The following is a 16,837-nucleotide window of genomic DNA, read 5'->3' on the forward strand; positions in this document are numbered from 1 at the left end:
ATAACAGAAATTAAGCAAACAAAACAAAAAAGAAATAGTTTTTCACAGACGATTGGGTATTTCTCATTCAATTAATTCAGTTCTCACTTCGCGAGAAGGCAAAAATACATAAAAACTCAAAATATCTATATTAAAAATTACGAAGTAAATCTTAAACGCTCGAAAAAATTCCAGAAAGGATTAAGCATGATTTAAATAATAAATGAAGGCGTTATCTTTGTTGTTGCGAAGCTAAGTTTCTCTAGATTGGCAACAAATCCACTAGTCTCCTGTTTCAAATGTAAATATCAATGGCCGCCATTAAAAAAGGCTTAGCGGCAATTAAACAACTTTAAAATTGCTGATAATTCTAAAAATATTGCACACAGGTTTACTAAAGGCATAAAATCCTTAACCGGAAGATAAAAAAACATAATTCAATCATTTTTAAAGCAAAAAATGTACAATTTAACAACATATAAGTGTAAAGAAACCGAGATTACTGAGCCGGGTAACAGAGTGGATATATATATAAATATATTTATATACGTTTGGTGCGGCCTATTGCAACCAAAATATGAGGTGCACATCTGCATGTTATAGCAGTCCTATATACAAAATTTCAACGTTCTGAGGCTACTCGTTTTTGAGTTATGCGAGATACGTACGTACGCACGCACGTACGTACATACGTTCGTACAGACGCCACAAAAAATTCTCTTCAGAATTAATTTTAAAGCAGGTTTATAATTTTTTTGAAGGAAAAGAGTATTTTATTCTGTCCTTACGTACAGATATCCCGCAAAACCATCGTTAAATTGCATTCGATAGCGGTCAAAATGGATATTTTCCTTGAAATATGCTGCCTGAAACTTTTCGCGATTACAATAGTTTCTTTTTACTTCGTACAAGGAAGTAAGATAGAAGGACATAAACTCGAATTTTCATAAGTGGCGTCTACTGCTACGAGAAAGTTAAAGGAGGACAGTTGTAATCCGGCCCGTTGTTAATGTAAAGAAAACATTACTAAATTTGTGTAACTGCAATGAAGAAAAAAGCTTTCAAAGTCAGAGGTTTTAAGAGAAATATTCGTTTTTAACTGTCTCTCCAACCAATTTTCTCAATTTCGGGTAATATGGAAGATTACAATTTGATAACTTAAACCTAGAAACATGACATTCAGAAATAAAAATGCAGATTTTTCATTTAGAATTAAAAATGCACAAATGCAGGCAATTTTTCAAATGAAACCACATCAACAGGTGTCACATTTGATTACTTAGTTATTTTAATTGTTTATTTTAAATATACAATTAATTATTACATACGGAAGCGAGTTGATGCTTTGTTTTTAATTTTGCAATTAAAATCATCGGAATCGATAATCATCGGAATTATTCATCGATTATCGATAAATCATCGGAAAGCAGTGGAGTAGTTGATGAAAGTAATCTAGACACGTCTCTTGGCACTGAAGAAAAACCTCATGTATAAAAATGTAGCTGCGTTCACAGCTGGTTGAACACTTTTTAATTTTTGGCAAACGTTTCCTAAAGTAAACATATATAGCTGAACTGCCCAGTCTCCAATAATTAACATGCCAAATATTGACATTTTACAGAAATGTAACTGGAATAAGGCAGAAAAGTGGCAAGACACAGAAGCATGCGACGATTATGATCTAGATGCCAGATTAAGAATATTGAAGTTATGGTTCTACCTTACTTCTATTGGTTGGTTAAATGTTTTTGTCTACAAATTTAAACTCAATATTTAATAAAAAGGCTTTATTATTATTTTTTTTTTTTTTTTACTTTTTCCGTAATGTAAATTCATTTATCATGAGATTTATACAGGTATTAAATGGCAAGAACTAATCTTGAAATTACGGAGTTCAGAAAGTACTGTTTTTAGGACAGAAATGATTAATAACCGAATTAAAAAGAAGACGTAAAGGGCTATTGCAATTTAAAGTTCAAATTGTTTCTAGCACTCAAAACTGGATTTATGTTCATAGTTTGTAGATCAATGTTAAGTAATAAAATCTTCGTATCTCTAATTGAAGTAAATTGTTTATTGATAATATTATGCTCATCAATAACCAAACCAGATTTCGAAATTGAATTCGGATTAAATAAAACATATCTATTCTCCATATTTTAGAATGGGTGATAAATCCTCAGTTATTAATAATACGGTTTTTGTTAAATCGTACCTGTGACAGAAACTGGAATCGGTAGATTTGGATTAGTTTGCCAATCAATAAAACCTCTTTATCAAAACTTGAGAAAAACGAACAATTCATTTTGAAATAATTACTATACTTGCTGAAATAAATTAAAAGAAAATTTCATACTTTTTTTGCAGTCTGAAAAAAGGCATAAGAAACGAACTTTATTTAAGGGCATAACATTAATTATCTGAAGTTACTTAGATAACTCAGTTCATAATATACATTTCACTTATGGGCAATCCATGGAGTTAATTTCGTATCGTAATTTTGAAAGATTCAAGCCATTTTTTTATTTAATTATTTCTAGTAGAATGCATTGCTTTTTAGCAAATAAGAATATTACTTAAACCACCTGCATATTCTCGCCTATAGCATATACCTAACCGTGTCCTGTCCTCCTGTTGTCATATTAATGGTAATTAATATTTTAAATACATGTTCATTTAGGTGCATAATTTTTCAGTATATCAGTATTTCTTATAGTCTTACGAGTATAAGATAAGCTGTTCTTATTACAGCTCTCCAAGCAGAAGTGTAAGGCAGTGGCCTCAAACTCAAACTGCACGAGGACTGAATGCATAATATGAAAACAGTTGAAGGGCCAGAAATTTTTATTTCCAAATTTAAAATATTTTAAATAAACTTCAAATTTCGCTCAATAAATATATATCAGAACATACGTAAATAATAATTATATTGCAAAAAATCCTAATCTATATTTTTTTTTTCTATATGAAATTTAAAGTTTGGTATCTTAAGACATTTTTGCTAGTTAAACTTTGCAACTTTCAATTATATTCGCAGCTAAATATTAAATTTTAGATCGAAATTTCGTTCAAATAATTCTAACATATGAAGTTAATCATTAAGTAACTTACTTTAATTTAAACTAAAAATAAGCAAATTATGAAAACTTTCTAAGATTTCAAGGAATATTTAGAAATTTTCAGACACAACTTGAGAATAAATAATAACAGTTTCTGAAGGTTTTTATGTTAATTAATCAGTTATTATAGATTTGATCTGTACCATAACTCTTACTTTCCGTATTTCTAACCAGAATGCGAATTAGCATTTATAGTACATACGCCGAGGGTTTTAAATCTTAGACAGAGTTTCTAACATTCGCGCTGCGTTGACGTCCGCTCTATCTAAAAGTAATTATTACAGCTTTTGTATTCTCCCATAGCCAATATATTTAACTTACGCCCTAGTAAAATTAATTGAGCCAGCTTAGCTTATAAAGTATTTATTTCACTGGGTAGTTTTAGACTGCATTATCAACGTTTAAATATATTTTACCCTTATTGCTTACTTTACATCGCAACGAAAGGTAGTTTTCCTGCAGCATAAATCGTGCATTTTGTATTAAAGGTTTAGATTATATAAAAATTCAATTTAAAACCTTCTCAAGCTGTCGACATAATGTTTCAGACGTAGCGTTTATTGGCTAACTTATCTAGTAGTACTGTAGGATTTCAATTCATTTCCAGATCAATTGCAACATTAGAATGTAGTTTGTCTATGTTATTAATTTAAGTTTTCTTCGTCATATAAACAAAACGCATATGCTTTTATGTAAATAATTGTAAATTACTTTATTATTTATTATAGCTTGACATGTGATGGTGTTTCGATTTTTGCTAAAACTGTAGAGACATTACGTTATTTTGAAGCAGGAGACGTGAAAAGTGTGCAAAGCCCTTGCCAGGACTTGAAGACCTCTCGAAAACGTGTCGAGTATGCTTCCAAATACACTACGAAGGCATACGGAAAGTAGGGAGAAAATAGCTTATCTACTCCCCGTTTTAGAGGGCGACTGGGTATCAAGGGACCCAGTTGAAAAATCCTGGTGGTGAGGAATTATTGTCTACCAGCTCCTTTTTTTAGTTCGGATGCAGTCATTACGTTTTTTGAAGCAGGAGAGATGAAAAATATGCAGCGTCCTCATCGAGACTCGAACCCCAATCTCTCGAATACGCCTCATGTATGCTTTCAATTACAGCACGAAATCGTGCGGAAAGGAGAGAGAAAATATCTCATAATGTTTGTTGCATTGGAGATTGTAGATGCTGATCAGGCTATCGGGTTCTTTTCTTATTAATTTTCATCTGTGAAGGAAAGTTTTCGCTGTATAAATGTATTCTCAAAGCGGTTATTCTTAGTGCAAAAATTCGCAACCGATCTTAGTTTTTTTTTTTTTTTTTTTTTTTTTTTTTTTTTTGACAAGTACGAATAAAATTAGTAAAATATCTATCTTCAAATCATGGAATAAGTTTCATAATACATAGTAAATTAATCGGTGAATTTTATAGATTTTATGTTGGGTTACTCACGGTCATTTTTAATGAAAATTTAAATAAAGAAAATTCCGACTTCAAATAACTAAATTTTGAAATCTTTGCAACATCATATTTGCAACAAATACATAATTGAAATGTCTTCGTGGGCTACATAAAATTGCTTCGGGGATTACACGCAGACCACGGGCCGCCAGTTTGAGACCGCTGATGAAAGGCGTTAGCATTATTCTACAGGAATGTATTAATATGAGAGACGGACAGACTGCATATTCAAGAAAGGAAGTATTGATTATTTGTGCTTTAAACGTAAAATGATCTTCTTACATTTAACATTCATTTATGAAATTATCCTTATCACCAATTCTCTGCCTAATAAGAGTTCCCCCCCCCGGAATGTTATCAAAAATACACGTCTCACTTTTGATAATGTCTTGCTTTCGACCACACTGAATGAAATTCAAGAGAAAATATCTTCTCCTAACTAGTCAATACAGATTTCATTTCCTCTAAAATAAGGCAGATCCTAATCCTTTTACGAAAATTATTTTATGCATGCTTCAATAGACGTTATATAGTAAGCTAGAATATTTATAATATTTAAATGCAACTGGACAAAAAATAACGAAGCAACACAGCTAAAAATTGCTTAAATTTCATAACGTGTGAAAGAATACAATTTTAATGAAATATTATCTCCCATTCATTTTCAGTGAAGATTTTAAATGCATTCTGTTCATCAACATCCCTTAAAATGCAAACGCACGCGATTCTGTTGCACTTCAAAGATTACAAACCTGAGTCATTATCTTTGTCATCTTTGCAGGTAGTTTCTTGCTGAGTCAAACAATCCGATCCACCCCAGCCTTCTTCACAGCGACAGCTCCATTCTCCATCTTCTTGCATACAGTGACCCTTGGATCCCCCTCCGCAACTATCTGGACATCCTTCTGTAAAGATAAAAGAAATCTCGTACCTATATTGTTTAGTATTTATTACGCATTATAGTAGTTTAATACTTTTGATAAAGTTGAATCACTGACTTACTATGATGCAATTTAAATTATAAATTATACATCTTATTGAATAAAAATTTACCTTTTGTAAAAATTTCAATTTCGTTAATCTTATACTTAAAAAAGTCTGGAATATATTTAGAACATTTATACATGCATCCGATGGTAAAATAATAGAAAATTTAAATTAGTGGAAATGAATAGATCACATCATGAAATATACATTATATAACGAAATTTTAAACAGAAAAAAATTAATGATAATAAGCTATAGCAAGTAGACTATTATGAAAATTATATTTTCATCAGAAAATACTGTAAGAAAAGGAACAAATTTGCTATGGTTGATATGGTTGATAGTTTTGTAATTATAAAAGCTAATTTTATCATGATTTTCTATTTCATAAATTTTATTATGTGAATTCCAGTTTAAAATTGTTGCACAAAGGATGTTAATTATATGATGTTTGCAACGAAACAATGATTATTTTTAAAGCAGGACTTGAAAATATGGTTTTATGATACAAAAAATCAACCATTAAGAAATTTTTCACTTCTAACTAAATAATGAGGCTCGTACATCGAGTACAGTACATTCGCAAATCATTAAATGCTAATAAATTGGAATAATTTAACAACAGTCAGAAACATTTTTATTACTGATTTGTTTTATTTATTTTGAATATTAAACTGCTTCCTTTTATAGTTTTTAATATATTACCGTATTTGTTTTAATTCTGAAGTATTTGGCAAGTATTCGTTTATTTATTTTCTAAATTTTATTTTTTAAATTAAAATTTAAGTTTAATCCCATTTATTACACAGCCATGCATATATGAGCTTTATTTTAGAATTCGAGTTATTTACTTTAGATTTCGAATATTTTCTGCTTTCACGATTGTAATTTCTATTGATACATGTAGGGTTTCGAGTTGTGTATGGAAGAGAAATTACTATTATTAATGGAAAATCTAGCAACAAATTTTGTCCATTTGTTGTTAGCGTAAAAACTTTACCAAATAAATTTGGAATTCCCGTAGCCACGACTAGTTTTGTAATTTGCGAAATGCATGTGTTTCAATTCAAGGCATTTTTAAAGCATCGTTGAAGTAAATTAAACGTGGGTAACGAAATGAAAAAAGAATTAAATAAAATCTTTCCGAATAAAGTGGAGAAAAATATCTAAACTTTAAAGTGTTAGTTCCCAAAATATTTGTTCTGCATTTCAAAAGCATCAGGTTTCTGCAGTAGTCTGGCCTAAAGTTTTATTTAAAATACCCTTTTTGATGAGGAAATATATTCACCGCGTTTTCTTATTGTTTACCAAAGGAAAGCGTCGGTTTCATATTATATATTCTTAATTTTATTAGAAGAAAATATTCCCCGCGTTCCAGTTGCAGACTTTTTTTTTTTAATTTTTTAATTTTTTTAACTTTTTGCTTTCTCAGCAAATTAATGCAATCTTTATATTTTCAAGAGAAATTTCGTACCAAATTCATTCCTTCTTTGCATCTAAGATTTTTGCCCATTTTCTTCGGCCTGCAATAACTTCCAGTGTCTAGTGGAATTATATGTATAGTACAAAAAGATTTTAAATTAAATCTTTAATTTCGATAATGTTTTAATGCCTTAACTTTTATCAAATGCATAGTTTAAAATTTTTTCTTCTTCTATGATATGATATAATTATTAATAATGGAAACATTTTGCCTTTCTGCCATCTCTATATTCTGTATTTCAATTTCAATGTTCTCAGTTTTGCTTCAATTTAATCTTTACACTTTCTGAAGAATGACAGAAATATATTATTTTATTTTTACAAACTTTTTTTATCGATCTTTTCTTCTATACTTGTATAGACGTGACAAACGTATCTTTTCTTCGATACTTGTGTAGACGTGACAAACGTTCATAAAGCTACCTTTCTCATATGAATTAAAAGAGAGTATAATAATGAAATTATCTATACGTATATCCGTTATATATGACTGAAGGTATTTTTTAATTAATTTATATTTTTTATTTAATGCTGTACCATTGTCGACTTACGTAATTTTCATTTAATCGTCTAGGTAGGTATGCGCTAGCTTTTTTTTAATGAATCTGATATATAGGGGATAATTTCAAGAGCGTAACATCAACGAATTTTAGTGGTGTTCTACACGCATGTGGGCAGTCAGTTTTCCACATGGTTCCAGCAAAGATTATGTGAGGAGCATTAAGAAATGCTCCCACAGTCAAGTTGGCATCCATGAAAACTCAGATACGAATCAACACGTCTTCTGGAATGCGTCGAGGTTAGCATATGCGCATCCCATTGTGCTTCGAGCAAAGACAGAGCGAACCGAACATTCAAGACTTTTTTTTTTTTTGGGGGGGAGCTACACGAGAAACCTGACTTCTTGTCGAAAAAAGCTCCTAAGAGCTGTGTGTAAAAGCAAGGATTAGATAGTGTGATAGCAATGTTTCTTTGACGATTTATTGTAAATAGTTTTTCATATGTATGTTAGTCTAAAAATAAAGGCTCCCTTACTTTTAATACTTTGAAGTCTTGATCTGATAATTGTCCAAAATATTAACAATAGATATTTTTTCTTGTTCTTGGTAATATTTGATATACATTCTTTTCCTTAAGTAATGATATCATTCGTAATTTCAATTGAATCTATCTTGCATCCAGATATTTTTATTAGTTTTAAATTCACAGAATATTTTTAGACCGTATGAAATGATTATTTTATCCATTTTTAATGATAAATTTAGTTAGCTTTTATAAGCATTATATATTCACTTTCAAATATACTCTTACAGTAAATACAGTAAAATTTAATTAAACTTTACATTTTAAAAAATTAATACCCCTATTGATACATTAAATTTATTTAATGTGGTTTGGAAATGCATTCTGTTTATAACTTAAAATATAAATCGCGTAATAGCTAATAAATACATCTAGATCTACTAGAAAACAACTGGAACTCAAAGGCAGAGTTATTTAAAAAGAAACAAGCCTAAAATTGAATTCGATTTTACAAAGTAGAATTAAATAGTCAATCTAATACTAAATTTTCCTGAGTTTAAATTCACTTATCTGTACTAAATCGACACAATACTTAATCTTAAAATAATACTTAACACGTATATTTGCTTTACACCTTTAAAATATTACTATACATGACATAATATATTTCTCTAAAACAGTTATATATTGTTATGATACATGATTGCGAATTCATCTCCACATTATTCCATTCCCAGCGCAGCTACTAAACGCATTAAATTGTATATAAAATTCATGAGACACAAATACTGATTAAAATTAATGAGAAGAAATTTTTTCTCCTATTTTTCGCTTTAGGATATTTTTTTGGAGATTGAATTAATCTTGAAATATGTTCTTTCTTTATTTTCGTTATTAGTTGCTCCATTACATAACTTATGAGGAAAATTTTCTTGGAATATAACTTTCCTTGTAAATGAAAAAAGAATGAATGTTTACTTTTAAATACGATTTCCATCTTGAAATACGTAGGAGTATCAATTACAGAAGCATTTGAAAAAATATAATTGCAAGAAAATAGTTAAATAATTTGCTTTTAAATATTTGCTTTTGGAGATCTCTTGAGAATTATTATTCCATTTTCAGCTCTTAATGTTGTTTTTAAATTACTTAAACGCGTGATTTATTTCTGATTTTCCTTTTTGAAATTCGAGTGTAATTTGTACATAATAATGCAGAAAAGCATATGTGAAAGCAACATAGTTTAACAATGAAAGCAGAGAAAATTTAATTATATTTTCGAAACGAAATTGCGTAGGTATTAAACATCAAGATTATTATAAAGAAAGCGTTCTTTGAATAATTCTCTTAGCTATGTATGTTTTATAGTTTATGTATGTTTTTTCTCGTAGTTTATGGAATTGATGATGAAATTTTGATACTTTTATACATTAGACGCTTCTTTTACTGATCGTTTACTGTCAAGAATATAATTATATACTGGAAAATCAAACTTTCAAATTTCATGTACCTGCTCATTCCGAAAACTTACTTCAGAATACTTTTAAATTAAACAAGGCCAGTTTAGTCATTTAGTCATTAATATGGATAATATAAACTGCAATTTAGAGCAAGGTATCTTTTTCTAATTCTTTGAGATATCAAAGCATATAATATGCATAGTATTCAATTTATCGATACAGAAATGAACCACAGGTTAAGGAGTGCGTAATTTTATGAATAACCTTGTTCGTGAAGGTTAACCGAATCCTGTATTATTTACGAGTACCTTTAAAGTACACATCACAAGCTTGGTTATTAAGATCATAAATATAAACTGTAGTTTAAATCAAAATAATTTTTTTCTCAGATTAAAAAAGCATAAATATTCAATTTCAGATAAAATTGATTTCTTGGACTTTCTCTTGATTAAAAATTCCAGAAGCTTTCAAATCACTGCTGAATAAGCATATGCAGTGGCACCCCCTTTTTCATACTTTATTTATGTATTTGATCTTATGTTACAAGTCTAAAATTACTCCCTTTTTCCGTATCACAAATACTAATTTAAAGCAGGGTGTTTTTCTTGCATTGACCACTTTTAAATAATCCTTTTCTTTATAGACCTCCTTATATTCTTTTTATAATATACAGGATACAACATAATCATGCAACATAATACCATAATTGCACGTAAGTAAATATGAACGGAAGTTTTGAAAAAATTGTTTACTAGTTTTGCGTTTTACTAGTTTTATGTTTTTGTATTATTGTTATTTTTAATTTCATAACCTATAAACAATTTTCAGGAATAAATTCACAGATTCTAACTACACAGTGTTCTCTTTTAATTCAATATGCTGTTTGAACTTGTTCATGAAATTTTCTAATTATGTTGCATGAATTTGCTTTACATAAATCTAAATTTCTTAATAATAATATTCTTAATAATTCTATAATTCTTAATAATACTTCTTTCATAATTATATAATTCTAATATATATTCTTGTGTGGTCTTGTATGCTTTTCATAATTATATAATCAACTCGTCCGAAAATGTACATTCTGTTTTTTTTTTTTTTTTGTTTTGTTTTGTTTCTTGGAGTAAATTACTGACTTGACTAAAACTTGATTTTAATAGGTAAGGAGTGGAAAAAGTAAAAATAATTTTTTGACAGCAACTTTTATTTTGGATATTTCTCTGGGATCACTTTTAAATTTTAAACCTTAGCTTACACATATGTTTTGAACAAGACTTATGTTCGAAAATCCTCCTGGAATGCAAATATCAAGACCAAACATATGGCCGTTCAGCAGTTCTATGAGCTATGATGGTACTTTCAAATGTTCAATGTCTTTGAAGCTAACACTAAATCCTTTAAAATTTTTTTCATAAGACTTTGTATAACAATATATCTTCTGAAGAAGTTCCTGCGTTTTGCTTTTCTATTATGCCCTTATTGTATAAAGAATTAATATATTTTAAAAAGTGTTATTGAGTTAAAAATATATTAAAAATTTCGTATGCTATTTTCAGTTACATTTTTTATGAATATTCCTTTACTGCTTGAAATCAGTTAATTAATTATCAATTTTAGAATATTAATAATTTGTTTTGTTAATTGGTTTGTTTTCGGCTCTTTACCAAACATGTAATAAATAAAAGTCACAGTTTGGAATTAGCGTATTATATACTTAAGCTGAAAAAAAATAAATGAGCTTTTATACTGCAGCTTTCGTAAATCTTATTTACCACTATATAAATTTATGCAATATTAATCAGATATATTAAATAGTAAACAATTACCCATTATTAAAGGATTCGAATTTTTATTTACATTTAAATGTTTCTTAAATCTTTTGGTATCTCACAGCTTGATGATCTGTAATATTATTATATTTATTACTTTTGCTACTATGGGGAGGGGAATTTTGAAACCTTATTTTTTTCCTTGAAGAAATGTTATTTCACAATCAACCAATGGCAAGATATCTGTAATTATATATTTCGATTTAAGTACCTATTTTATAAGGAATAACTCACTAGAAAACGAACTAAGGAAACTCACAACATAGCGAAACGTTTTTTTGAGGAATACTGATATATAGTTATATTATACACGAGAAAATTACACCTATACAGGCGAATAAATAGTCGTGACAGTAATGGAAACATGAATATAACAACCTGAGATAAATTCCTTTATCTGTCAGCTACTGTGAACTTTCATTCATGTTACCATTGGAATATAAATTTGTTCATTGCTAAAAAAAAATCTTTTCCTTTACGGTTTAAGAAAAAACCTAAAAGAGACAAGTTGTGCAGCATTTTTTAACGATTACAGTGATTACGCTGTAACCTTTAAATGTTTTCAGATACGATAACGAAGAACTGGTGAAATAGTTCTCTAGAGAACAGTGGTTCGTTTTCTTGCAACTAAATCCATTCGCACGAATCTCCACACAATAAAGGTAATGTCTTCACTGCACAGCTTGCGGGAATCACGTCCCACTCATTGCAAACAAAAGCGCGCGTCCTCTTTATGATTGTAACCGAAGGATTTCCGCAGAGGCAACTAAAACTGCTTCCAATAAAATCCTTTGCCTGTAAGCAAGTGCGGCAGAAAAAGTCTTGTGTGGTTTAGCAGTTTCTATCTTTATTGGCGGATTGCTTCTGCGCTCATCAAATAGTGCCTCCATTTCATAGACTCGCAAACTCCCCTTAACCTCTCCCCTTCTGAAATGTATCTAGCTCTGAACTAGATTGCTAGAAACAAAGAGAAAATAAGAGATTTTTCTAAAGAGGACGAGAAGCAATGAAATCGGAATTTACTTTTCGGCTCTGTTTTTATGGCTTTGTTGCCTTTTGGAAGTTGAGTGTTTGGAAGACAAAAGTCGTAACAGCTTGAAGATCTTCCGCGCTAACCGCAACTCTCTACATTTGAGAGCAGAAGAGAATCCCTTGAGGGTACGTCCATTGTTTTGAATCAGATCATTAGTCATAAAGTAGAAAAATTCTTCCCCCTTAAATTTACTACGTCAGCAAATTTTGTTCAAGAAGATGTTTCCTATGTGAGGTAGTTTTCAGAAACGATTTCAGTTGAAGAGCAGGAGCATTTTTCGAATTCTAAAATTTATCCTGAATAGTGTGCTAGCTTGTAATAAAGCACAGATAAGGACAGAAATATATGTGAAATAAACTGAAAGGGAGATTTTTCTAAGTAATGATTTTTCACTCAGTTTATCAACGTATTTGCAGAGAATGAAGAAATTTTGAAATAATGTGCTTAAAAATGGGCAACACTAAACATTATAACGCATTTCAGCCAACAAATTATGTAAATGAAAATTAAACTAAATAGAAAATTTAAATAGTTAAAAAAAAAGAAACGAAAATTAAATGACTAAACCTTTGCCATTTTTAATACTCGTATGAGTGCCTGTTGCGTGCTAAATAAATCACATGTTCATATATATTTTATGAAAATTTTAAGATAAAAATATCAAATTTTTAATTTTCATTTAAGACTTAAATTTTAATAAAATTTAATTTTTCAGTGGCAGTAGCTGCATAATTTTAATATATCCTAAATTCGGAGCTTGAGGTTTAAACTTCAATGCATTTAGAGCTTCCAGTATATATTAGTTTAATAGTATCGTATTTTTTGAATACGTCATTTGACTTGTTTCTGCTAAGTTCATCATCGTTCAATCTGGCTATTTACAACTGATTTCAATAATGCTTGCGTAAAATCACGATATATAGCTCTATTTTGTAATGGAACTGCTCGACGCATTGTGATTTTGGTGTTATGCAGCTGTTATGGATCCTGTGCAATAGTCTAAGAAAGTTATACGCCAAGAGTCAGAATCTTTTCCTATGAACAAGTATATGAAGTTAAAGCCATACAATTCATCTACAGTCTAAAGCCAAATTTTACAAAAGCTTCTAAGTGACTCGACAGTTTTCTTTTCTTTTTTTTTTTTTTTTTTTAATAAAAATTATTTTATAAAGCGCGACTCATTATTTTTGAAGTAAATGAATGTATGTACAAATTGACATGATATGACACATTCATAGCAATACATAATATATCAATACTATGCAGTTAATTATTGTGTTTGGAACTCTATCTTGCACATTTTCTGAATCATGTATTGCGTCGTATTTATGCGATTTATAAATTGCAAGTATAAAAAGAAAATTCAAAATTCTGTTAAAGACATACTTATGTTTACAGTCGAGTAATGGACATAATTCTTTCTCATGTTACAAAAATAATTGATTTTCCCTCCATATTTTTTCACTCCATTCTGCTCATTTCGCGTTACGACAAGTGAAGACTGGTATTTTCTTACACGTGTGATCAATTTTGCCAAATCAAAAAAAAGTTTCTTTAAATTAGGTGGGACCCTTTCAAAAGTTTAAATTTAAACCATTTTTGGTAATTTGAGGATGCAGTTTTATACAGCGACTAAGAAAATATGGCGATAGAAATAAATGAATGCTTGTAATAAAAATAACTGCTAAAGTACAGGAGTTCTCAAAATGACTGCTGCAGTTTTAAGGTTAAAAACTGCTTTTCCAGATGCACCATCATGAAAGAAACGAAATGGTATTTTCTGTACTTAGCAGCAGAACTCTAAATAAGTAAGTAAAAGTAAGTTCTTCATTATTTTTATGTTTCACAGTTTACTCGAGTTAATAACACTCTCAAGAACGAACATTTTAAAGAAAATATTGCTTAAAAGAGCGAGTTGAATGTTTTTCTGTTAAATTAGATTATGCCATTTAATTACTGCAATTTACACATCGTTACGCTACATCTTAATTATAGAATATAAATTAATAATAATGCTATTACTGAATGACAATTCATCCTAGAATGTTTTTAATTATATTATCAACAAAGCATTAGAACAGTAATTAACATATTCAGTATTCGGTAATCATGTAGTATGCGATCGATCTCTTTTAGCTCCTCCAGCAATAAAATCTTTCCTTAGACATATTTATTCTTTACATTGACACATCATCACTTAATAGCCCTTAAAAATTGTGAATAAATATCAGTAAAATCAGTAAATGAGTATCTCTAATAAATATTTTTTACCTTGGTAATTAAAATCCTGTGCAAAAGAAGAGTTTCTTTAAACAAACAAGAATTTATGGTAATTTTCCCAGTACTTTTTCAATTCGTCTTTTGTAAAGCTGTTATGCATCAGAAATTCTTTTACATATCATACGATGAAGTGCATACGAATGTATCATAAGATAGGAGGCTAACAAAACAATAAAATACGTACATGTGTAGAGCATTGCTTGAATGGAAACTTAACTCAATGTCTTTCAGATCGTACTAGACTAAACGAGCTATCGCTTTTGTCTCATATCAGAGGAAAAGTCTTAGAAAAGTTTTTAAAAAAATATTTTTATTGAACTCAGTAAATGAACAGAAGGCACCACGTGCACTACAGAACATAGCTACGCCTGCGGCTATTTAGAAGAACATAAGATAAAATTTAGGTAACATAGTATGAAAGTACACACGAAATAATCTACTTAATCTGTATCAAGTAATTAATGGCTCGTGTTTAGCAAAGTGGCTTAAGCCGAAATAACTTGCCACAGTTGGCCATAGTACTTAGCTCCAAAGTCAGTCTGCCAGAAGTTCCAACTCCAAAACATATAAACCTTCGTTTTAAATACACAAAAACTAATTTAAATTCTGGTGAGGATTACTAAAAAGTATAAGTTAAAAAGCAATGAAAGATTCAAATCATGATGACTTCTTAATTACTATAAAATCCTACATCTGAACATATACATGGATGTATAATAGGGTAAGGAATTAAACAAACATTAGATCGATATGCAGTTCAAAGCTAAATTCACAAGATATAAGTCCGAACTCAAATCTGCTCAGAAATACAATTCCATCCTATGTCACAGCTTTGGATCATAGTGAAGACGATTTAAGACATATGGATGCAACGACTCGTAAAATCCCGGAAATACAGGGTAACTATCATTTCAGAATCTAAGTGACCTTGTTTCTTCTCTGCATACATCAAAACCGTCAGGTTTCAATTGCCAGGAAGCTTTCCAGTTGATTTCAGAAGCAATCGTTTTCCTCTAAAAGCTGGTTTCCGGTCTGTGGTTAGAATAATTGCATTTACGAAAGAGATAATCGTTATTCACTTTACCAACCTAAACTTCTTCCCAGCGGTCGAATCGGCAGTGATTTACCCAAACAATTGAGGTAAAATTTGTTTTAGGTAACTAATGGAAGTTTACCAGAAAGTGTAAATTGTAAACGCAATGGGCTAACTTTGTTCCTTAGTTTATAAAGTTGATTTTATATAAATGTTGATTAATACGTTGATTTTAAATTAATGAAGATTGCTGAAGGTTGATGTTATATTAATGTAGAATTAGATTAGTAGCAATTAGTACATTTACCGTAGGTTAATAATTTTAATATAAGGTGAAAGTGTGCCAAGATAAAGATTTCTGTTCAATAATTATTAATTTTGAATTTAGATCAATAATTTTTTAACATGGCAAAATTACAGCACGATAAAAATCTGATCTTAATCAAATATAAAAAGGTAAATAAATAAATAAGAAAAAAAGGAGAAAGAAATTCATACGAAATCAAAAACTCCGTATTTTACGACTGCTCATAATCAAACGCGTGTGATTAAAACATGGGAAAATAAACATTTGATTTACGCACCCGATTACTTTCATAAAACAAAAGGCAGTACCTAAGTATATTTGTTTATTAAACTATAATATTATTTATATAGTCTAATTTAACTGAGTAACCTTATAAGATTGCCAAAAGACTTGTCGTCCTAACTTACATACTACTTACAGTACTACAACAAAAATTGACAACAAAACGTGTAGAAACAATTCAATTATGTAACTTTACTTGAATAATTAAAATTAAATTTTATTTGAATTATTGTTACAAGTAAGCAGAATAAAAAATTAAACTTCCGTTGCCTAGATGGCCCTGCTGACACATTAGTTATTCGACATTTAAAATTCAAAATACTGAAAATTAATAACCTGACGTCTAACCTACGCAACCTGACCTAATGCAATTTTTCACTAACCAGCAACAAGTGCAAAATAAACTCACCACAACAGTCAGTCCAACAATCGTAAGAAATAGAATCACCGCTGTCGGAGCTGTGGTTGCCAGAATTCTGTCTCTATACGTAAATTCCAATTTACTATTTAAAATCACTTCAATTCACCAAGCCATCAATATACATCGCCACTGCTGGAATACTC

General features: G+C 29.7%; 1 protein-coding gene across 2 annotated transcripts in view; it reads right to left on the reverse strand.

Moving 5' to 3' along the window:
* LOC118183119 (teneurin-a-like) overlaps positions 1–16,837 on the reverse strand; it is a 1,514,249-nt gene that overhangs the window by 370,446 nt on the left and 1,126,966 nt on the right. For both annotated transcript variants that reach the window (XM_085820731.1, XM_085820730.1), the window contains exon 16: positions 5,310–5,462. In XM_085820731.1, the coding sequence (XP_085676857.1) occupies positions 5,310–5,462 (153 nt within the window). The remainder of the gene's footprint in view (positions 1–5,309; positions 5,463–16,837) is intronic.

Source organism: Stegodyphus dumicola, chromosome 7 (assembly GCF_044657685.1).
Source record: "Stegodyphus dumicola isolate Sdum_Otavi_A_Nest chromosome 7, ASM4465768v1".
Taxonomy (NCBI): Eukaryota; Metazoa; Arthropoda; class Arachnida; order Araneae; family Eresidae; genus Stegodyphus; species Stegodyphus dumicola.